A 25,411-nucleotide genomic window follows, 5' to 3' on the forward strand; every position below is an offset into this window, starting at 1 on the left:
TGCAAAACTGTTCCAGACTCAAGGAGATTAGAGAGAGATGACAAATCTAATAGATAACCCTGGACTGGAAAGAAAAATCTATAAATGGACGTACTGTCACAATTGGTGAAATATGCATATGTACTACAGCCATTATCAATGTTAAGTTGATTTTTATACCAGTACAGTGTTGCATATGATAAAGTCCTTGTTCTTAGGAAATATAAGAACTTAGGGGGTGTGAAGAGGCATGATGTCTATAACATATTCTCAAATAGTTCAGAAAAAAATTGTGTGTGGGTGTGGGGGGCAGTGCAGAGGGAGACAAAGAAAAAAAGAGAAAGGGAGAGACAGGAGGTAGATAATTATAAAGCAAATGTGACAAATGTTAGTAATTGGTGAGTCTAGGTAAAGGGTATGTGAGTTCTTTGTACTATTTTTGCAGTTTTTCTCTAAGTTTGAAGTTATTAGAGATAAAAGGGACACACTGTTCCCTTCATTTAAAACCTACAGCAGAGTTCTCTCACTCTATTAAATATGGACAGCAAACTATCTAGAACAGTACTTCTCTCAACACAGCCAGGACAGAAAAATTTCTAGTTCATCAGTTCTATTAATTCCTCCTTTCTGATTTTAATCTTGCAGTCTAGAATGAACTAGGCAAACAAAAAATAAAACTTTGATAGTGAAAGAGTAGCGTGATGTTAATTTTTCATAATGACAATCACATCAGTCTTTAAAACTAAATGGTATTTATTATCAAGAAGATCAGAAATTAGGCAGAGATGGCTTCCAAAAAGAGGCAGCAGATGCAAATCAAGATTAAAAGTATGGAGGTATGAACCAGCACGATACCTTATTGATTCTTTACACAGTTTGACATGGCTATTGGTAGGGAAGCTGCAAGTGATAGGCTAGGGTCTTATACTGGGCCCTGTATTTTATCTTTTGGATAATGGAGAGCCATGGAAATGTCATAGGTATGACTGTGATTATTTTAAAAGCTCATCAGAACAAAGGGGATTTTGTCATAAGAGAAAGTCATATGGAAGCTACACATTCAAATTCTGCCACCTAAGAAATCCTGGAGCTTCCGAATACAAGGAAAGAACTCTCTCTCCAGTGAATTATACATCAGAATTCATTCCACCAGGCCACAAACTCAGTCACTTCTGCCCTCGTTTACTGCCACTTCTCTAGTCCAGACCAACAATTATCTCTTTTCTAGATTAATGTTAAATCTCCCTATTTTTCCTCTTGATCCCTATACTCTATTCTCCACAGTTACCTTTTAAAAATGTAAATCAGGGGCACCTGCGTGGCACACACAGTTGGTTAAACATCTGACTCTTGGTTTCGGCTCAAGTTGTGATCTCAGAGTCATGAGATTGAGCCCCACATTGGAATCCATGCTCAGCGCAGTCTGTTTCTGATTTTCTCTCCCTTTGCCCCTTCCGCTTGTGCTCAATCTCTCTCCCCATAATTAAATTAATTAAAAAAACCAGATGTCACTCTCAATGTTCGTTCTCAGCTCTAAGGATAAAATCTAAACAATTTATGTAGACCTACAAAGCTCTGAACGATATGGCTTCCGCCTGCTTGTCCCATTTTACTTTCTACCATTCTCCCTCTTGGCTCCCTATCCCATGGCAACATTCCTACTTTAGGACCTTTGCATGTGTCATTCCCTTTCTCTGGAATGATCTGCCCTCGACTTTTTACTTGGTGGCCTCTTCCTCTCCTTCAAATCTTACCTAAAATGTCACTTTTTTACAGAGACCTTCTCTGACCACCATCCCCTACTTCCTCCCAGGTATTCACTTTCACATTGTACTGTTTATTTCCTTCACAGCAATTCTGCTCCCCTATTTTCATAGAAGCTGCAAGAGGAGAGACCCTCATTTTCTCGTTCAGTGCCAGCCAGTAACATGTGCTCTTTAAATACTTGACTACTTGAACATCTACCTACGTACCTTAAGGGGGCCCAGGGGAGTCTGACCATGCTCTTGTTGCACTGGAAGCTGGTCACTGAAAGAAAGCAACTCAGACTGAATGACAGTTCGTAAAGACAGTGATGCAGATCCAACAGCTTCTGGCTGAAAGAAGGAGGAAAGAAAGAATTTAGGTTAAATTAAAGACAAGCCACAGGGGATTTTAACTGAAGTGACAATGTAGGACAGTTTAGAAAGGAACCTACATTTTATGAAGTAAATAGCTTAACTATTTGACTGACGCAACTTAAAGTGGGAACCTATATTCTGTCATATTTTGGTTCCCATTCCGGGTTCACTACTTCTCTCTGGAAGATTACAGGGGGTTTCATGAGTCACCAAGAGGTTGGAAGAGAACCTTTTTCTATTTTTAAGAGTTAGTTCTTTACAAAAAGTATTCAACTTCACTATTAAAAATAAAAAGTAACATCTAGATGATACAAATTTTTGCCATTAAGCTGGAAAAATTACAAAACTTAATATATCTTATGCTCTTAAGGTTATAAAGAAACAGGCTATCATAAATGTGTGAAGTTGGGAATATAAGTTGGCAACATAGTTCTGGACAGCAAATTTGGCAGTAAATATTAAAAGCTTTAAATATTCACTCTTTATCCCAGTAATTTCACTTGAGAATTTATACTGAAGAAATAACAAATACATAAAAAGCTTATACATAAATATGCCTATTTTTGAAATCAACAATTAGTAATAGCTAGAGGTCTAATAATCAAGAATTATTCAGTTAATTATAGCACATTGCTACAATACAATAATACACAGCCATTAAAACGATGTTTACAAGAAGTCTAAAATAATAACAGTATTTATTATAATGCTTGATAGAAATAGTATTAAGTATATATAGTAAATCTTCAAATATTTATAAAGATAATGTTAAATTTTTTAAAAAGCAGGATAAAAACTATATTCAAAATTATCCTAATACTGCCAAAGATTTAAACATGTATTTTATTTATTTGAAAAAAAAACAAAAACAAAAACAAAGGGGAAACATAAATATTAGCAAAGTTATTTCTTGGTGTTGGGATTTAGACAATTTTGCTTTTTCAGAATTATTTTTTCAAGTTCTCTGCAAAAAACACATACAATTCTTTCATTAGAAAGAAGCCATGAAAAAAAAAAAAAAAAAAAAGAAGCCATGAGCTAGATGATTCAATGTAAATATACTGGAATGTTTATAGAGAGGCAGTCTTGAGGTTGTAGAATTGTGTTTTTCCACCTCTTCCTATTTTGGTAAATTTTCCAAAACGAATGGGACGCCTGGGTGGCTCAGCGGTTGAGCACCTGCCTTCAGCCCAGGGTGTGATCCTGGAGTCCCGGGATCAAGTCCCACACCAGCCTCCCTGCATGAACCCTGCTTCTCCCTCTGCCTATGTCTCTGCCTTTCTCTCTCTCTCTGTGTCTCTCATGAATAAATAAATAAAATCTTAAAAAAATTTTTTTTCCAAAAAGAACTTATTTGTATCCTCTGAAAAAAAAAACAAAAACCCCCCACGATACATTCTTCGTGCTCTCCATACCAAAGAGGTGGTCAAAGATTAGGAAGGCTATTACTGAAAGAAGTTAAAAACTGCTCACAAAAAAAAAAAAAAAAAAAAAACCTGCTCACAACATAGTTTATTGATTTATGCTGTGCCAATTACAAGTGGATTTTATAAACTTGGAATAAGCTGATCAAAACTGCTATCTACATTATATTATCTTGGACCTCTACATATTTTGCCTGAAAATAGGAAATAGAGTCTCAAATTAAGGCTAATAATTTATATCAATCCAGATAGTCTCCTCTCTGTAGCAGGGAATACAGTGAAGAGGTTAAGATCATAGGGTCTAAAGCCAGAAAACTTGAGATAGAATCCTGCCTCGCTTTATCTTTTATTAGCTTGAGTGATCTAAGTTACTAAACTTCATCAAATCTCAGTTTCTCTGTCCACAAATAAAGAAAATAATGTACTTAATTCACAGACTTGTGATGGTTAAATTTGGTAGTATATTGGTGTAGTACCTTAGCATATCTGGCTTCTGACAAATAGCAAACAGATATTAGAAATAATAATATGCTATGTTTGGAGAAATTCCTAGTACAGGTAGGAATATAATTTTAAGTATATTCTAATTCCCTAGTGTAAATGGTAAGGCAAAGGTCAAAGGTACCTTTTTCTGTGGGGTTTTCTTTGCATAAATTTGGAAAGTGAGATTGGAATTCCACCAGTGTTCTATCATTGGGCCACCAAATTGTACTGGAAACACAAATCGCTGTTGGAATTTCACCACTGTAAGGAGAACCAAACACATAAGAACATGTCAGGCTACCCAACTAGAGTCATCATCAATTCATGCTTTGACACCACCCACCTCCCTTTTGATCTAAAATCTTTTAGAAATTTAGTCAGTGTGGGGCACCTGGGTAGCTCAGTTGGTTAAGTGTCTGAGTTCGGCTCAGATCATAATCTCAGGGTCCTGGTATTGAGGCCCACAGTCGGGTTCCGAGCTTAGTGGGAAGTCTGCTTGCCCATCTCCCTTCTTGTGCACTCCCTCTCTAATAAGTAAATAAAATCTTAAAAAAAAAAAAAGATGTGAAGAGATAGATCTTCACTGGTGTAAGGTGATAGGATTTGTTTTAAGAAGACAAAAGATAAGCAGTATAACAAAAAAAGAAGGGAGTGGGCCAGAAGTGGGACAAGAGGGATTAAATAAAGGAAGAGAAGAATTGAATAAAAAACTGTAATACTGAAAATGAGTTTATTTTTTGGCTGAAGACTAGGGGACTCCTACTGTCACATTTACATAAGGTATCAGGTACTGATGTTAGTTGGCAGTGTTAAGGCAGGGTAGAGTCTGTGTCTTAGAAGGGAAAGGATTTCTACTGTAATAATAAATGTAAATGGAATAAAGTAGTGTTAGTATTTGAGTTTGTGCTCACTGCTACGGGGCTTTAACACAGTTAAAAAACAGAAAAAGGATTTTGGGATTAGAATAAAAGAATAGGAGGTCAAGCTCCAGTTCTATTACTTACTAGTGACCAACTTTGCCACAATTTCCCACCTGTAAAATGATCTTCCTGTTCACTCACTTCTATACCCTTAAAATGGATCTGGAAAACCTTCATAAAAGGCCCAGTTACAGAAGAAATTGCTATTTGTGGTATTCATTCAAACTGACACTTTGGTTTATTGATCAATTTCATTCATCTTTGCCATCTTAATTCTTGACTCTGTATATTTCTCTTGGCACTCATAAACAAGATCTGGGTCTCCTAATCTTGATCTCCACATAGGAGCTGTAAACAAAAGGTCTGGGCCCAGGAAGCCCACACCCATTGGACCAGTTTACCTGATTATTCAACCAGGAGAAGGGAAATAAGCAACACCTACAATCTCATTGGTGTTGGAAGGATTGAGGTAACAGATGAAAAAGCACTTTGAACACTGAAAAATATTTTTTGTACAAATAGAACTCTATTTCATTCAGATTTTTCCTCACCATCTAGGTACATTTTTACACTGTATTACTCTATTTCTCACATAATTCTCGGTTTCTTAAGCTCATGGCTTTTTTTTTTTTTTATTAAAAGTGAGTCGGGGAGCCCCGGTGGCGCAGTGGTTTAGCGCCACCTGCAGCCCGGGGTGTGATCCTGGAGATCCGGGATCAAGTCCCGCATCGGGCTTCCTGCATGGAGCCTGCTTCTCCCTCTGCCTGTGTCTCTGCCTCTCTCTTCGCTATCTCTGAATGAATAAATAAATAAATAAATCTTAAAAAAAAAAAAAAAAAAGGTGAGTTAAGGCAATAATGAAATAAACTGTAAATAAATGGCTAAACAATGTCCCAGAGAAGATTTGTTTTTTTTTGTTTTTGTTTTTGTTTAAGAACTGGAAGTGATAATAATAGAGTTGGAAGGTTACTTTGAAAATACCTAGTCTAATCTATGTTATTGTTAAGGGGGGCCCTCAGATGAAAAAGGGGATTTTCCTTAAGCTCATACAATTAGTGTGTGGTATAAACAGAACTAGAACTCTGTCTTCTAATTCCTGGCTTGATGCTTATTCCACACTGCCTGTATGATCTTTTTCAGAAGGACACAGGGAAAACTCAACCACTGTGCCCAACAATGATAATAATTTAAAAGCGATACAGATTAAGAGCACATGAATTGGAATAAAACATGTTCTAGGTTCAGGGGCACCAGGGTGGCTCAGTTGGTTAAGCATCTGACTCTTGATTTCTGTTCAGGTCATGATCTCTGGGTCACAGGATTAAGTCCTGTGCTTAAGATTCCCTCTCTCCCTTTCCCTTTGCCCCTCCCTACCCTCTTTCTCTCTCTCTCTCGCTCTCCTCTCTCATTAGATAAAGAAATAAAATCTTGTATGAAAATCAATGAAAAGGTTAATGTATATAAAACACTTGGTAGAGTTCTTGGCATGTAGTTTAGTGCCCAGTAAATGTGAGCTACTACTATTTACATACTATTTTAGAGTTTAGTGATTTTATATTCATTATCCCATTTGTCCATCAATTCCTTGTGTCCTTGCTTTGCAGGTACTATGTTAACTGCAAATCATGTATATCAGAACTGTGTCCTTGCTGTATCTCAATTTTATAGATGGGGAAACTGAAGCTCAGAAAAGTTTTAAGAAACTCATCAGATATTATATAGGCAGAAGGAGACAGAAGGGAAGTCTAAGAAAAAGATCCAACATTTTTCCGTGCGATGGGAGTTTGATAAGTTTTAAGCATGTGAAAGCTCCTTAAACATACTTTGAGTCAACAGTATCTTGAATGCTCTGAACAAACTTCCAGAGCAGCTTCTGTTGCTGTCAATAATTTAAGCATATACCAGAACGTAAACATATGAAAAACTGTAAATCCCCCTTTAAGGTGATGGGGAAAGTCAAACAATGCATTCTAGTAAACAAAGAATACTTTAGGCATTGTTTTTTAAAAGTATTTTCTAACCAAAAACCACAATTAGATACCACCTCACACTGGTCGGAATGACTAAAATTAACAACACAGGAAAAACAGATGTTGGTGAGGATGTGGAGAAAGGGGAACTCTCCTGCACTGTTAGTGGAAATGCAAACTGGTGCAGCCATTCTGGAAGACAGTAAGGAGGTTCCTCAAAAAGTTAAAAATGGAACCACCCTAAGACCCAGCAATTGCACTATTAAGTATTTAGCCAAAGGATACAACCATAGTGATAAGAAGGGGCACATGCACTCCAATGTTTATAGCAGCAATGTCCACAATAGCCACAGTATAGAAAGAGCCCAGATGTCCATTTACAGATGAATGGATAAAGAAGATGTGATATATATATCACACATCTGTTAACATATATACAATGTTTATAGCAGCAATGTCCACAGTAGCCAAACTATGGAAAGAGCCTAGATGTCCATCACCAGATGAATGGATAAGAAGATGGGGTGTGTGTGTATATGTATGTGTATGTGTGTATATACATATATATGTATGTATATATGTATGTACATATGTACATATATATGTATATGTATATATATACATATATACACACATACACACAATGGACTACTACTCAGCCATCAAAAAAAAAGAACTTTTGCCATTTGCAATGATGTGGATGGAACTAGAGGGTATTATGCAAAGCAAAATAAGTCAAAGAAAGACAAATACATGATTCCACTTATATACGGAATTTAAGAAACAAAACAGAGGAACATAGGGGAAGGGGAGGAAAAATAAAATAAGAACAAAAAGGGATACAAACCATGTGAGACTCTTAACTCTAGGAAATAAACCGAGTGTTGCTGGAGGGTAGGTGGGTAGGGGGATGGGGGAACTGGGTGATGGGCATTAAGGAGGACACTTGATGGAATGAGCACTGGGTGTTTTTTTTTTTTTTAATTTTATTTATTTATTCATGACAGAGACAGAGCGAGAGAGTGAGGGAGACACATAGGCAGAGGGAGAAGCAGGCTCCATGCAAGGAGCCCAACGTGGGACTCGATCTGGGGACTCCGGGATCATGTCCCGAGCCAAAAAGGCAGACACTCAACCTCTGAGCAGTCCAGGCATCCCAGAGCATTGGGTGTTATATGCAACTAATGAATCACTAAATTCTATCTCTGAAACTAATAATACAGTATATGTTAATTAAATTTAATTTTTTAAAAATGTAGAAAAAAGTAAATAAATATTTTTAATGATTGTATTGGATATACCCACATCAAATAAGAAATGAAGCATATTTGAAATTTTTCTACTGAAGCATTGTTTTTAAAAATAAGAATGAAAACAACCTAAATAGTGATATATTAAGCAATTAGGGGTGTTTAAATTATGGCACACGCATACAAGGGAATACTATATAGTCATAAAGGACTGGGAAGACTGAGTTCTTTAGGTCCTGGTATGAAAAAACTGCTAAGATAACGGTGTTAAAGACAAGGTGCAGAACAGTGCATAAGGTACACTAATACTTGGATAAAAATGGGAGGGCAAAAAAGGATAAACACATTTACTAATATATGCACGAAATACTTTAGGAATAATACAAAATTTACAGCATTGCCTACAAAGATTTTGAACCAAATGAATAGATTATATCTAGTTAAAAAAAACAAATAAAACAAAGCAAAATAAAAATTTAAAAATCCAATGTTACCATGCTGTCTAGGAAAATTACTTGAATGTGTAGGAGAGTTAAGACCATATCTTTTAGTTCTTAAATTACCTCCCAGAGAGGGAATTCAACACTAATGAACCATTCATGGATCAAATTGGATAATCAACGCAAAGATATTTGCAAAATCTGTTAGAAAGTTGTATAACTTTGGATGGCAGGAACATAAATGTTTATTATAATACCTTTTTGCTTTTTTTGTATTAGAAATACTTAAAACAGAAAAAAATACAATACCAAAAGTACATGCAACAAAAGAAAAAAATAATGGACTACAGCAAAATTTAAAACATTTCTGCTATAAACAATAGTATTTAGAAAATGAAAGGCCAGTCTGTTAATGTAAGAAAACATTTGAAAATCATAGCTCTCACAAAGGCCTCATATCCAGAATATATAACCCATAAGGGTCTTTATCCAGAACGTACAAAAAATTCTTACAACCCAGTAATAAAACTTAAAAATGGGCAAAGGATTACAACAGACATTTCACCAAGATATACAAATGGACAATAAGCACAAGAAAACACGCTCAATATCCTTAGTCATTGGGAAATGCAAATCTAAACCACAGTGAGATACTACCTCATAATCCCTAAGATGGCTAAATAAAAAATGATAGATCGTGTGGGTGGGTGAGGATGTGGAGAACTGGAAACTTCCATATATTGCTGCTGAGAATGTAAAATGGTGGAGCAGCTGATGAAAACTAACTGGTAATTCTTCAAAAAGCTAAAACATACTTGCCATATGATCTAGCAATTCTGCTATTAGGTTTATAACCAAGGGAAATGAAAACATATATCCACACAAAAAAGTGCACAAATATTCATAAAAGCATTATCCACAATAGCCAAAAAACAGAAACAACCCAAATGACCATCAGCTGATGAATGGATAACCAAATGTGGTATAGCCATACAATAAAGCATTAGATAGCTATAAAAAGGTACATGGTAGTGAAACATGCCATAACATAGGTCAAATCTGAAAATATGGTAAGTCAAAGAAGCCAGTTACATAAAAATCACATATTGTAGGATTCCATTTATATGAAATGTCCAGAATGAGTAAAATGATAGAAAACAGATCAGGGTTGTTTAGTGTGGGTAAGGGTAGAGATAGGAAAATTAAGAGTGACTGTTAATGAGTAAGGGATTTCTTTTCAGGGGATGGAAATATTCTAAAATTACTTTATGATGGTTGCACAACTCTTTGTATACACTAAAAACTACTAAATTCTTCACTGGGTTCAATAAACACTTCAATAGTTAAATCATGTAGTATGTGAATTATATCTTGATAAAGCTTTTAAAAAAAGGAATAAAAGAAAAATCGCAATAGTTGAGCAAACATGCTATAAGCAACAGTTCTGCATTCTAGTCTCAGGTACGTTACTGACTTGGTACCTTGTTATCAGGATAGTCATAGCACTTCTGGGCCAGTTTCCTCACTTACAAAATAAAAGAATTAGAGTAGATTCATTTCACAATTCTTTCTAACTCTAAGATCCTATGGTACTATAAAAGTCAGATGAGTATTTGGAGATTGAAAAATTCTTCCACAGCCAAAATATTTAAGGAACAGAAAACTTGTCTTTCTCTTACTTCCATCTGTAATTTTACTGGAGGCAAGTCGAATGACCTCGGTGATCAAAGTTGTCTTTCCCAATCCACCTTTAGAAAAGCCCACAGGAAAGTGATATTCCACAAAGAAGGTGCTAAAAATCAAAACCAAAGAAAAGTGATTAAAACATAAACCAAATAACAAACGTATTTACTGTCTGATCCTACATATGTTTTAAGGCCCTATTTTTAGCACCTTAGGTCCTCAAAGGACCTCTCTCCTCTTTGATGCCTTCACCAATCGTGTCAGACAGAGCTTCCTTGTGCTCCCATAGTTCATTCACTCTATTTATCTATTATTGAGACATAATTAATATATAACATTATATTAGTTTCAGGCATATAACAATAATTTGATATTTGTATAGGTTGGAAAATGATCACCACTGTAGGTCTACAAATTTTCCACAGCACTTTTATTTTTTTATTTATTTTTAATTTTTAAAAAAGATTTTATTTATTTATTCATGAGAGAGGTAGAGACAAAGGCAGAGGGAGAAGCAGGTTCCATGCAGGGAGTCTGATGTGAGACTTGATCCTAGGATCCTGGGATCACAACCTGAGCAAAAGGCAGATGCTTATTAACCAATGAGCCATGCAGGTGCCCCTCCACAGCACTTTTTAAAATAAAACATCTATTTTCGCTCCTATAGCCATTTAAATGTATCTCTCTTTGGCTGACTGTAAAGTATGTAAAAACAGAGTCAGGGTCTCAATTTCCTTTATTCTCACACTTACCTAGTATTGTCCTTGAAACCTACTGAGGAAAAAAAAAAAAGAAAGAAAGAAACCTACTGAGGAATTCAATGCATTTTTGTTGAATGATTCATGTGAAAGTACTTTACAAACCATAAAATGTTATACAATTATTTATTATATTACTATTATCATCACACACTTTTCAGAAATGTCAAATTTAGCTTTTCCCTGTTAGAGACGTACCGCCTTTTTGTTGCTGTCAGCTTAGGTGGTCTCCCAGAAAAGCTTTTTTTGTCAGAGGTCATCTGAGGACTATCTGGAGGAACTCCCATTGTTTCAATGATGATTCTGACTGAATGTGTTCTACCCAAAAGGGCCAACCTATCCACACTTAGTGTCATCACTTGGGCATCTTCTGGAGTTTCTGATATCATCTGTTGTTCAACCAAATTTCTGAAAGAAGTTCATACAGACAGTGAAACAGGTAGCCCAAGACCCAACATGAAACGATCTAGTTTGCACAGGCAAGAAGAGGAAAGGGGAAGGGCAGCAAATATCTTAATTCACAAGTTGTCAAGAACTGAGAAATGACTTTAATCAATAGAATTTTGGTCCTAATTCAGAGTGAAAGAAATTTCAAAAAAATGTAAAAACATTCTTGTAATCTAAAGGTTTATCTCCATACAAGTATAGACACTGATGTTACAGAATTAGATTTTCTACAAGAGCTACAGACAGTACACCTCAGTTATCCACTATTTTAATATAACTACTATCATCACTTTTGTGTATTCCTTTTCATTTGCTTTCTTTATGCATATTTTCTACATAAGTGTAGTACAGCACACATTCAACCTAGAATTCTGCTTTCTCCCTTAACCATTTTATTATATCCATCTTTTCATATTATTACACTTTTAAGAACTTAATACTTAATGAATTATTGTAACTCACTTTACCAATATGATAGTGTTGGGCAAATACAGGTCATTTACTTAGGAGATTTTTTTTTTTTACTTTAGGAGATTTTGTGAAAATAATCTTTGCTTTTGCCTCTAAATAAGCAATCATGGAAAGGCTCACCTATTTTTCTTGCCCGCTGCCCTTTTCTTCAACTTAAGATCATCTGACTCTAGAACCTTAGGAGATTTAGCAAGAACTTTTGACTGGTTCATTTTGTTAGAAGGGACAGTATCATCTTCACTGAAGAAATCACTGATGCTGATATCAGATTTCTATGGGGGGAAGAAACAAAAAGAGAGGCACTAAAAAAAATTATTTTAGGGAGAGTAGTAATGAATATATTTCTCTAAAAGTAATCAATTCTTCTCTGCACATGTATTGTTCTTTTAAAGAGATAATTGATGCCAAGGAGATAACCTCACATTTTTTTTGGTATATAAAAATAAGCTATAAATTCAGTTCAAAGAAAATAAATAAAAACAGACTCTTCTTCCACATTCTCAACAAAAATAACAATCATTACTTATTTACTACCTACTATGCATCTAGTACCAAAGACAGATTCCAAAGCCTGTATTTCTACCACAGTGTAAGGCAAAATGGTACAATGTCACCTAATTATATGGATGCAAAAACCCCATCTTTTTTCACCACTCCATACTACCAGTGATTTATTTTAATCTTGCAAAGATGAACTGTTTATTATGTCACATAATAATAATCTTATTATTATTTATCTTATTATCTTTATCTTATTAAGATTATCTTAATAATAATCTTATTATTAAGATTTTCTTAATGAGGGAACCAGTTGCTAAGCCTCCTGTAATTAAATTTTACTTGGAGAAAAGACAGCTTAATACAATTGACTCATCAGCCCTTTCTATCACAAAATGCAAAAGAGAGAAAACAGTGATATACTTATTTGGTTCCAAATTAAAAAAATGAACTTGTTAATATAAATGCAGAAACGAATCCAATGTCATTTTAAGTTTATCACCTCCACTTCCCTTTTCTCAGCATCTCAGGGTGTATACTATATTGACCTGTGACAAGGATAACAAATTAATAGTTAAAGAAGTATGATCAAAATGTCCTTTAAGAAAGAAGTATAACTTTTTTCAAGGTGAAATTGCAAAAGCTTTTTGCTCTTAGGTTTTTCTTTATTAAGTGGCAGCTTTTAAAAATGGTTATAGACAAAGCATTCAAAATCTAAATGGGTCCACAGCCCGAAGGAAATTAGAGTAAATATAAACTAGGTGGTTCAAAAGCTAAGGATTTTAGGAACCAAAAACATGGGCTAATAACACTGAATTTCTAAGCTGTGGATGTTATTCAATATTAAAAGAATCAGGTGTGCCTGGGTGGCTCAGTTGGTTAAAGTGTCTGCCTTCAAGTTAGGTCATGATCTCAGGGTCCTGAGAACAAGTCCCTCAAAGGGCTCCCTGCTTAGCGTGGAGCCTGCTTTTCCCTCTCCCTCTGTTGCTCCCCCTGGCTGTGTTCTCTTATTCCCTATCAAATAAATAAATAAAATCTTAAAAAAGAAAAAAAAAAGGAACATCAAACCCTGGGGAAGGACACAAGTATTCTAACTCCTTGATCTTTTCATTACATCATAGTTTATTGGTTCACTCCTTCCCATCAACAAATCTTTTCTAAAATTATTTTGTTCAAACAGCATGGGGATTACTTAGTGCCATTCATACAGTCATTTATTCACTAAGTCCTCATTGAGTATTCAATATCCATCAGGCTTTGTTGTACTGGCAATACAAAGATAATGCAGACATGTTCTTATTCTTAAGGAATTGTATCATACAACATTGCCTGAATGTCCCAGGATCCTGTGGACATTCAGGCAATAAATTCTGCTTGAGGAAGTCTAGGATGTTTACTTCACAGAGGCGATCACTTGAAATTTTTTTTTTTTGATCAGTTGATTTAAAAAAAAATAAACTGAGTTTACTAGATGTCTAAAAGCATTTCAACATTCAAAGGAGAAGGATCAGTCTGAGCAAAAAATACACAGATTAAAAAAGAGCTAGAATGTTTGAGGAGTGATGAGACAATCAGTGTACCTGGATGGTAAAGGTCAAATGTGGGAGATGAGGTCAAGACCAGATTCTAATGCCATTCTTTTTTTTTTTCTCTAATGCCATTCTTAAAGCTTATGAGATGATGTGGTCTAGTGGGAAAAACATTAGTTTTTCTCCAGACAGACTAAGGTAAGAATTCTACTTCTGCCACTTAATTATTAGTTATTAACACCTCTATGTGTTTATATCATGTTATGTAAAAGATAATACTATCTCATAGGGCTAGAAAAATAAGTGAAATAATAAATTTAAGACATTTGGCACAGTACTCAAAAATAACAGATAACATGTAAATTTCCTGGCACACCAAAAATGTAATAAATGTAAATTCCCTCTCTTTTTTATCCCACAAGTAATATATATTCGTGATGATTTTTAAAATAGCAAGTCATGAAATCCTAGTAACTCTTAATGTCTTTTAAATTCATCACTTTCTTTCCAATCCCATTGCGGCTACTCTAATACACACGTCCAATAACCCAGCGGCTTCCTATCTGCTTCTAAGTATTCTCCCCTAAATTAGCTCCCTACACCATTGCCAGATTAACATTCCTAAACCACCATTTTGATCATGTCATTTCCTCCTCACCTGATATTCAAAGGCTTTCACAGACTACCTGCCTTATTGATAATGACTTTCTCACATAAATTCTCATCAATTCAAATTAGATCCTTTGCAGTGCAAAAATTGCTTCTCTAGATCTTTCTATTCCCATTTCATATCCTTTCTCTCTCTCTTTTTTTTGTAGTAAACTCTATATGGAACGTGGAGCTTGAACTCACACCTTGAGATCAAGAGTCACAGGCTCTGCAAACTAAGCCAGCCAGACACCTACTAGGCCTGTCTCCTCATCTGTAAAATGACATATGTAAAATGGACAGCTTTCTGTCTGGCAAACGGTAACAATGCCTGCACCTAATATTAATACTCTTGTTCTCTAATTTCCAAAACTGCAGATTCAAGGACTTACAGGTGCTGTGTAAAATAAGCTCTCCAGGAGACTCTGGTCATACTGAGGATCATTAAAGTCACTGCTATAATACACATCACTCCCAGGAGATGGGGAATCTGGAGGAGAACCTAGCCCATTCCAGTAACGATCTTGGGATAATTCAGCACTGTAGAGGTAAGAAAAAGACAACAGAAGGACATTAAAAGAAGTTTCAGTTGAGCTATATTTTTTAATTGAAACCTTTCTAAAAGTTCTAAACATGAAAGAAGACATGTTAAGCAGAGGACTCACATTAGGCAGAAGACTACCTGATAAATACTTTCATATTATATTTCCCCTCCTCTGGGATGCCAACAGCTAGCATTCAAAAAATACACTACTGCCACTGATTGTGATCTCACTGATTTATTTAACAAACATTTTTATTTTCTGGGCACCTATTATGTGCCAGGCATGGTGTTAGGTCTTGAATGATACAGAAATGGCTAAACTAATTTGCTCTACTCTTACACTGCTTACGGTCTAGCTCCTTGCTAGAAAAGAAGGTAAAGGAAGGTAAAGAAGGTAAAGAATTAACTATAATTCAATGAGTTAAATGCTCATACTGTTTTGTGAAGAATTCATAAATATGCCTATTCCATTAAGCAAAAATTAGTGTATTTAGGGTTAATTACGGCAAGAATAATTTCATGTGTGATACAGAAATAAGTAAAACAGAAACTCTACAAAAAGTTTGAAAATTAATAAGGAATATAAGCATACAAATATGTGAACACTTCATTTTTGTTTCTTCTATAATAACTGGCACTGAATGCACATCTGTAAATGAACTTATTGAATTTTTAGCATGTTATTAATAATAAAAGCAATATTTATTAAATACTTAATATGTACCAGGCACCATGCTAAGCATTTCAGTTATTAATTCTTTCAACTTTGCTTCCCTTTCATGTGAGCTGCTATACTTTCTCCCCCTTCTTTAATTTTTTATTTATTTTTTCTTCTTCTTTAATCTTTTAAAAAAATTTATTTAAGTAATCTCTACACCCAATGTGGGGCTCAAACTCATGATCAAGAATCAGGAGCTCTTTCAACTGAGAGAGCCAGTCCTTAAAGGAGGCTCTTTAATTTCTCAAGAAAATAGCACATAATTACTACTTTCAAATTAGGTCATATTCCTACATTTCTTGGAACAAAAAGATACTCAATAAATGTTCCTTTCCTCACCTTTTTTTAATCTATAGCAGGGTTTCTCAAACTTAGCTCTACTTATATGGTGGGTCAGATAATCCTTGATCATTGGGAGCTATCCTGTGCATTCTGGATCCCTGGACTCTACTCACCAGATACCAGTAGTTCTCCAGTTTTGATAACCCAAAATGTCTCCAGACATTACAAAATGTGCCATAGGGCTGGGAATAGGGGAGAACTGTCCCTCAGCTGAGAGCTACTGATCTACAGAAATCTCTCTCAAAGGTCAGAACAACTCCCTAACTGCTACAACTCAAATAACAGCTTCCCAATCCACATAGCTTCTCTGTAGTTCCTGAGCACTGTTCCTTTTTGAAGCTCTACCTCTTGGTATTTTACTTAACAATCATTTGCTATTTATGGTTCCTCCTCACTCAGTTACTTCTTTTTTCCCTCACTGCACAACCCTTAAAGTTATGATCTCTTGAGTATGCAGTCTTCCTCTTTTAATATTTGTTTTTTTCAATGAACACTTCTTTGAACTTATTCTACTGTCTATGACACATTAAAGGGCCATGTTGAATAAAAGTGGTGAGAACAGGCATCTTTTGTTTCTGATCTTATAGGAAAAGATTTCAGCATTCATCAGTAATTTTGATGTTTGTTATGGGCTTGTCATTTATGGCCTTTGTTATGTTGAGGTATACTACTTCTTTTTATTTTTTTTAAATATTTTATTTTTTTATTCTGGGGTGGGGGGAGGGGTTAGGAGCAAACTCCACATTGAGCATGGAGCCCAAAGTGGGGCTAAATCTCAGGACCCTGAGATCATGACTTGAGCCCAAACCAAGAGTCAGATGCTTAACTGACTGAGCCACCTAGACAGCACCTGAGGTACATTGCTTCTATACTCAGTCTGTTGAAAGGTTTTATCATGAATGGGTATTGAATTTTGTCTAATGCTTTTTCTGCATTTATTGAAATGTTTATATGATTTTTATCCTTCATTTTGTTAATTGGCATATCATATTAATTGATATGTGGATGTTGAACCATTCCTACATCCCATAACTTTTGGTATACTGTATTTCCAGTTTCCTTTGTCTCAAGTTACTTTGATTTTCCTTGTGATTTCTTCTTTGACCCACTAGTTGCTCAGGAACATGTTTAATTTCTACATAATTATAATTTTCTAGTTTTTATAATTGATTTTAAATTTCATATTACTGTGATCAGAAAAAAAAATCCCTATTTTAATCTCCCTGAATTTTTAATTTCGTATTACTGTGATCAGAAAAAAATGCCTAGTTTAATCTCCCTGAATGTATTAAGAACTGTTTTATGGCCCAGTATATGATCTATCACAGAGAATGTTCCTTGTGTGCTTGAGAAAAATATGTATTTTGCTGCTATTAGATGGAAAGTTATATATATATATTAGGTCCATCTGGTTTGTGTCATTTAAGTCCAGTATTTCCTTAGTGATTTTCTATCTAGATGACCTACCCATTGTGGAATGTGGGACATTAAAATTCCCTATTATCGTATTGCTATTATTTCTCCATTCAGATGTACTAACATTTGCTTTATGTATTTAGGTGCTTCTATGTGGGTGCATAAATATTTACGGTTGTTATATACTCTTGATGAATTGACCAACTATCATTACATCATGACATTCTTTACCTCTTGTTATAGTCTTTGCCTTAAAGTCTATTTGTCTAATATAAGAATAGCTACTTCAAACTCTCTTTTGGTTTCCACGTGCATGGAATATCTTTCTCCATCCCTTCACTTGGAGCCTATAAGTCCTTAAAGTTGAAATGAGTCTCCTGTAGGCAGCATATAGCTGGGTCTTATATTTTATCCATTCAGCTACGCTCTGTCTTTTGGTTGGAGACTTTAGTTCACCTACATTTCAAGCAATTATTGATAGGCATGAACTTACTACTACCATTTTGTTAACGCCTTCCTAGTTGGTTTGTACTTCCTCTCTTGCTCTTTTTGTGATTTGATGATTCACTATAGTGGCATGTTTCAATTTCTTTGTATTTTATATATTTACTATAAGCTTTTGCTCTATGGTTACCACGGAGCTTACATAGAACATATTTATAACAGTTTATTTTAGAAGGATAACCTAAAACACATATAAAAGCCAGCCCACTTCATTTTTAATTTTTGGTGTCACAGTTTGTACCTTTCTACTGTGTATCTATTAACAAATTATTATAGTATTATTTATTTTTAATACTTTGTCTTTTAACCTTCAGGCTAGATTTATAAGTGAATTACCCACCACCATTGTAATATTACAGTATTCTCAATTTAAGTATATATTTACCTTCAGCAATGAGTTTTAGAATTTTGTATGTTTTCTTGTTACTACTTAGTATCCTTTTGTTTCAGCTTGAAGAATTTTCTTTAATGTTTTTTGTAAGGCTGGTCAAATGGTAATTAAGTCCTTCAGCTTTTGTCTGGAAAATTCTTTATCTTCCCTTCAATTCTGAAGAACAACTAGAATAGAATATTCTTGGTTGGCAGTTTTTTCTTTCAGCACTTTTTGAATATATCCCATTGCCTTCTCATCAGCAGGGTTTTGTTTTGTTTTTTAAGATTTATTTGAGAGACGTAGGGGAGGGGCAGAGGGAGAGAGAATCTCAAGCAGACTTCCTGCTGAGTGTGGAGCCTGACACAGGGCTTGATCTCATGACCCCAAGATCATGACCTGAGGTGAAATCACGAGTTGGACACTTAACCAAATGAGACTCCCAGGTGCCCCTGGTCTGCAGGGTTTTTGCTGAAAAATCTGAAAGTCAAATGGGGAGTCCTGTGTCAGTAGCAAGTTGCCTTTCTCTATTTTTAAGATTCTCTCCTTGTAACTTTTGACAATTTAATTATATTGTATCTTAGTATGGGTCTTTTTTTTTGTTTTAATTTTATTTATTTATTCATGAGAGACACACACACACAGAGGCAGAGACATAGGCCGAGAGAGGAGGTGGCTCCATGCAGGGAGTCCAATGTAGGGCTTGATGCCGGGACTCTAGGATCACGCCCTGGGCTGAAGGCAGGTGCTCAACCACTGAGCCACCCAGGTATCCCAGTAGGGATCTCCTTTGATTCATCTAACTTAGAACTCTCTGGGATCCCTGGTTAGGGAAATTTTCAGCCATTTTTTTCCTTGAATATTTCTGCCCTTTTCTCTCTCTCTCCTTCTTCTGGGATCCCAATAACATGTATATTGGTTTCCCGGTTTCTCTTAAGTCCTTTACAATTTCTAAACTACTTTTCATTCTTTTTTTTTTTTTTTTTTTTCATCTCTGACTGAATTCCACCACCTTGTCTTTGAGTTTGTTGATTCTTTGTTTCCTTGATCTAGTCTGCTGTTGAACCCCTCTTGATTTTTTTTTCAGTCAGTTATTGTGTTCTTCAGCCCTATGATTAGTCTGATACTTGAAAATTTTTTCTGTCTCCTTGTTGAAATCCTCACTTGGTTCATGCAACTGTTCTCCTAACCTCAGTGAATATCTTTAGGACTGTTATTTTTAATTCTCTCTCAGGTAACTCAGTTATCTCTGCTTTATTAAGATCTGTTTATCTTAATTCTGTCCTTTTGTTTTGAACATATTCTTTTGTTTCTTCATTTTCCTGGACTTTCTCTGTTGAATTCTGCATATTATACAGAACAGTCACCTATCTCAGTTCTGTCATAATGTCCTGACAGATAGTCTTGACCTGTCTCTATTCTTGACAGTAGGAGATGAACCTCATCAATTAGTTTGTTTCCTAAGCTCCTACTTGCCTCATAAACTTTTCTGATTGTCCAAGCCTCCACCTTTGTTCTTAGTAGCCCCCAGTAGTTGAGAGTACGCTAAGACTCACCCGTGTCCCAAACAGGAGGATCATGGTCAGTTCCTAGATGCAGGCTGATTGGAAGCTGAACCCTCAAGTAGCAGCTGGTAAAGTATGTACCTGCCTTTCAGAACTAAATGTTTTTGGAGCTTATATCTCTTGTAGGAATCTTAAAAGTTGAGGCACTGAATAGGGGGTCCATATCCTTCACTCTTCAGGAGGTCCCCTCCTATGTTGGAGATAGAGATTATGGCGATAGTTTGTATCAGCTTTTCCTACCTGTTTTGATATTTTCCCATTCATACAATGTGCAGGAGTTGCTCAGTCCTATCTCCTTCAGAGGGAACTGCTCTGTGTGTAGCTTTATATTCAGTGTGTCCATGGAAGAAGGGAGTTCAGAAGCCTCCTGTGTTGTCATTTTGGTCAACTCTCTGGAGTATCTGATATCATTCTAATCCTGATACTGTTTACATGACCTTTCTTTTTTGCTTTTTGGAAGCATTTATGACTGACTCTTTTTACTCAGCATTTTCAAAATTCATGATTGTATATTTTGATGTGTCTTTTTTTGGACCTTGTGCTGGATTTTCGATCTTATTTTTTAAAAAAAAGTTTCATTTACACATAATTCATATAACATACAATTTACTCATTTAAAGTGAGCTATTCAGGGGGGCACCTGGATGGCTCAGTTAGTTAAGCACCTGCCTTTGGCTCAGTCATGATTCCAGGAACTGAGCCCTGTGTTGGGCTTCCTGCTTGGTAAGGAGCCTGCTTCTAAAAAAAAAAAAAAAAAAAAAAAAAAAAGGAGCCTGCTTCTCCCTCTCCTTCCTGCTTGTGCTCGCTCTCTCATATAAATAAAGTCCTTTTTTAAAAAAAAAAAAAGATTTTATTTATTTATTCATGAGAGACACACAGAGAGAGGCAGAGACATAGGCAGAGGTAGAAGCAGGATCCATGCAGGGAGCCCAACATGGGACTCGATCCTGGGTCTCCAGGATCACACCCCGGGCTGCAGCCAGCGCTAAACCGATGCGCCACCGGGGCTGCCCAGAATTGTTTCTTAATTTCGTTTTTGGATTGTTCATTACAAGTATATAGAAATATAATTGATTTTGTGTATTGATTTTATATCCTGCAATCCTTTGGAATTTATTAGTTACAATATCTTTTAGTAGATTCTTTAGGATTTTCTACATAACAGATCATGTCATCTGTTAATAGAGATAATTGTACTTGTTCCTTTCCAATTTGGATCCCTTTTATTTTCTTCCTTCCTAATTACAGACCACATAGGTTACATGAGATATAATAAGACCCTGAATTAACTTGTGTCTGTTTACTTATTTATTTTTTTTTAATTTTTATTTATTTATGATAGTCACACAGAGAGAGAGAGAGGCAGAGACACAGGCAGAGGGAGAAGCAGGCTCCATGCACCGGAAGCCCGACATGGGACTCGATCCTGGGTCTCCAGGATCGCGCCCTGGGCCAAAGGCAGGCGCCAAACCGCTGCGCCACCCAGGGATCCCTTGTGTCTGTTTAAAATCTGAGGTTTTGGGGCACCTGGGTAGCTCAATGGTTGAGCATCTGCCTTTGACTCAGGTCGTGATCCTGGTGTCTTAGGATCGAGTCCCGCATTGGGATCCCTGCAGGGAGCCTGCTTCTCCCTGTGCCTATGTCTCTGCCTCTCTCATGAATAAATAAATAAAATCTTAAATAAATAAAATTTGAGGTTAAAAAAATTATTTACTTATTTATTTTAGAGAGAGAGAATGAGGTAGGGGCAGGAGTAGAGGGATAGAGAAAATCTCAAGCAGACTCCCTGCTGAGCATGGGACCTGACCCACGGCTTGATTTCACTACCCTGAGATCACAAACTGAGCCAAAAGCAAGAATTGGATACTGTTGGGCACTTAATCAATTAAAACATCCAGGAGCCCCTAAAATCTGAGTCTTAAAAATTATACCCTAACAATGGTGTTGGGGATAGAGCTGAGAGATAAGAATGGAAAGGGGAGTTGGGGACCATTCTGTAACTGAAGCTAAGAATAAAAGGCTAAAGACTAGATTTTTACTTAGTAGGTAATAAATAGTGATTTTTATTTAGTATGCAATGAGTAACCTAGGGAATGACTTGGTCACTCCAAGGAAGTGTTGTTCCAGAAGATAAATCCGTTAACAGGGGCACCTGTGTGGTTGAATATCTGCCTTTGGCTCAGGTCATGATCCCGAGGTGCTGGGATTGAGTCCTGCATTGGGCTTCCCACAGGGAGCCTGCCTCTCCCCCATGTCTGCCTATGTCTCTGCCTCTCTCTCTGTGTCTCTCCTAAATAAATAAATAAAATCTTAAAAAAAATCTGTTAACATATATACAATGAATTGAAGTTAAGAATTTAAAAGGAAGATAGTTAAAAGTCCTTACCTGCCTAATAGCAGCTGAATGGCTCTGGCATCATCTTTTGTGTCACGTTTCCAAAATGTATTCTCAGTCGGAGGGAGGAGGTGATCTTCTATTTGGTCTTTAAACGGATTCCTAGATAAGGTTTTGATTCTGTGGTGTGGAAAAGTACTTTCTGAGCGGCTAACAGACAGGAAAAATCTATATCAGAATTAACTGAGCTAAGAGATAGTACATGGAGATAGTTCAACATGGAACATTTAACATCCTTTAGACTTAACTACCTTAAATATATATAAAACTTCACAATTTACAAAGCCATTTTCTACCTCAGAATCTAATTTCATTTCTATAAGAGAGGGAGGAGAGAATATCCCCATTATAATTAATATAAGCATGGCAGTTCATAGGGAGCAAAGAATTTAGCCATTTACACATTAACGAGTACCAGTAATAGGTCCAGATTTTGACAATCTTAACTCCTAGTTTAGGCTTCCTTTCCACCACATTAAGAATTATTTGCTGAACATTTCTAAGATTATTTAGTCTATACCTTAATAAAAAATATACATTAACAACAATTAAGAAATGAACTGCCAGGAATCATGTTTATCCTGTAACTTACTGTGTTGAGGCTCTAAGAAAATCTTCCTTCATGGGAGGATGAACTTCATCCAACAACATGCTAGTATCTGGGCTTGATTTCATTGCAGAAATCACCATGGCATTACGTAGTTTATTGCCTTGTTCTAACAGAGCTGAAGGAGGCAAAAGCAGAACATGGAAAATCTAAACTCCAACAGCAACACTTGCAATATTCAGCACCTTTCTTTCAATTACAGGACTTAAAATAGTATATTATAATGGCTTTCCTGTCTGCTTTTCCCACTAGCTTAAGAATTTTTTGAGGACACTCGCTTTGCAATAAATGTTTACTGAGCTTCTATGATGGGACTATTTTAAATGCTGGCATTACAGCAGTGAATGAAGTCTATTCTGGAGGGAAGTCCGTTTCTCCAGAGTTATATGATGGGAGCTGTTACATGAATGCACTAACTCTTCCAACAGGTTTTTATACATAATAAAGTTAATAACGTCTATATACTATTTTTGTATCCAGATACCTTACTGAAATCTCTTATTATGTGTCACTACCATCCAAAAAACACTAACAACTATACCAGCTAAACTTTTAGAAGCTGTAGTGATAATCTATTGCAATTTTATACTTTTACGAAGAATGCCAAAAAATTTCCATGACTTGTCTAAGATCATACAGCAGGTTAATAGAAAAGTCAGGATGAAGTCTTCAGACTTTCTGGTAAGTAAAATTTATCCAATCCATAAGTAAAAATAACAATAATACAGCAATAATAATTTATTGAACTCTTAAGCACATGCTGGGTACTACTCTATGTATATTATACATATTCACTCATTTAATCCTCCTAACAATTCTGAGATGAGTACTATTTCCTTCATCTTCCAGATGACAAAAATTGAGGCACAGAGGATAAGTAACTTGTCCAAGTTATACACTCTACATAACCAGAATGATTTCACAGCCTATCATTTTATTTATTATTATTTTTTAAAGATTTTATTTATTTATTCATGAGAGACACAGAGGGAGAAGCAGGCTCCCTGTGGGGAGCCCGATGTGGGACTTGATCCCAGGACCCGAGGATCATGACCTGAGCTGAAGGCAGATGCTCAACCACTGAGCCACCCAGGCGTCCCTATTTTTTCTTATTTTAAAGACTTTCTTTTTTTAAAGGCTTTCTTTTTTCTTCACACCCAGTGTGGGGCTCAAACTTACAACTCTGAGATAAAGAGTTGCATGCTCCACCAACTGTGCTGGCCAGGCGCCCCACATTCTATGATTTTAATCACTATATGATACATGACCCCACTTTAGTTCTTAGCTATCTTTTTTAAAACCTTAGGGCCAGTGGCATTATTCCAAGGAACAATGGGAAGTACCATGTTTTTCTTGAGGTTCCAGAATTGCTTTGGAGGTAACTGAGACTAGACACCAAGGGCCTGTCTCAGTCTAGAGTTTTATAGCTCCTGAAAAAAAAGAAGATACAGGGGTACCTATGGGGTGGCTCAGTCGGTTGGATGTCTGATTCTTGGTTTTGGTTCAGGTCATGATCTTGGGGTCATGGGATGTAGCCCCACCTGGGGCTCCTTGTTGGGCATGGAGCCTGCTTTGGGTTCTCTCTCTGCTCTCCCACCCTTCACCCTCCTGCCCTGCACATATATGCACATGTGTACTCTCTCCCTCCTGAAAAAAAGAAAAGGAAGAGGAGGAGGAGGAGGAAAAAGAAGAAGAAGAGGAGGAGGAAACAATGGTGGTCAGGCCAAGAAAAAAAGAAGCCAAGATCCATAAACATCTAACATTTGTCTGTATAAGGAGTTGAAAATATAGCTTACAAGGTAAAAAACAAAACAAATAAAACCCAAAATATCATATGTACAGTGAAAATACGATTAAACTAAAAGAAAATAAAGATCAACTACTCAGAATTCTAAGATAGTTCTCCCTAAGATTCTCAACTCTGGTGTACACATATCTTTTCTCTGATTCAAACATTCATCTAAATGTACTGCTATAAAGGGATTTTACAGATGTAGTTTTACAGTTCCAAATCAGTCAACTTTAAGATAGGGAGATCATTTTAGTTGCCCAAACCTTTTAAAAGCAGAGTTTTCCTCTGGCTATTTGCAGGTTATGACATTATAGATTTAAAACATGAGAAAGATTTTATGTATCATCGTTATATATATATATATATTTTTGAAATTGTTTTTCACTTAACAACATACATTAACCTTTTCTATGCAAATAATGGTTGCACAATATTCGTTCAGAATTCATTATATATTTTTTAAAGATTTTATTCATTTATTTGACAGAGAGGGAGCACAAGTAAGGGAAATAGCAGCAGGAGAGGAAGAAGCAGACTC

At 35.9% G+C, this 25,411-nt stretch overlaps 1 protein-coding gene across 21 annotated transcripts in view; it reads right to left on the reverse strand.

Moving 5' to 3' along the window:
* C2CD3 (C2 domain containing 3 centriole elongation regulator) overlaps window positions 1–25,411 on the reverse strand; it is a 152,199-nt gene that overhangs the window by 93,046 nt on the left and 33,742 nt on the right. For 18 of the 21 annotated variants that reach the window (XR_012015670.1, XR_012015669.1, XM_072794551.1 and 15 more), the window contains exons 6-13: window positions 23,067–23,199; window positions 22,466–22,624; window positions 15,013–15,160; window positions 12,066–12,217; window positions 11,226–11,435; window positions 10,266–10,378; window positions 4,149–4,267; window positions 1,953–2,075 (exon numbers count right to left, since the gene is read on the reverse strand). Coding sequence is in view for 19 of the 21 variants with exons in the window: in XM_072794551.1 (XP_072650652.1) it covers window positions 1,953–2,075; window positions 4,149–4,267; window positions 10,266–10,378; window positions 11,226–11,435; window positions 12,066–12,217; window positions 15,013–15,160; window positions 22,466–22,624; window positions 23,067–23,199 (1,157 nt within the window). In the remaining 2 variants the exon portion in view is untranslated. The remainder of the gene's footprint in view (window positions 1–1,952; window positions 2,076–4,148; window positions 4,268–10,265; window positions 10,379–11,225; window positions 11,436–12,065; window positions 12,218–15,012; window positions 15,161–22,465; window positions 22,625–23,066; window positions 23,200–25,411) is intronic. The other 3 variants (XM_072794555.1, XM_072794538.1, XM_072794541.1) reach the window with 1 other exon arrangement.

The sequence above is a fragment of the Canis lupus genome, chromosome 23, assembly GCF_048164855.1.
Source record: "Canis lupus baileyi chromosome 23, mCanLup2.hap1, whole genome shotgun sequence".
In the NCBI taxonomy this organism is placed as follows: domain Eukaryota; kingdom Metazoa; phylum Chordata; class Mammalia; order Carnivora; family Canidae; genus Canis; species Canis lupus.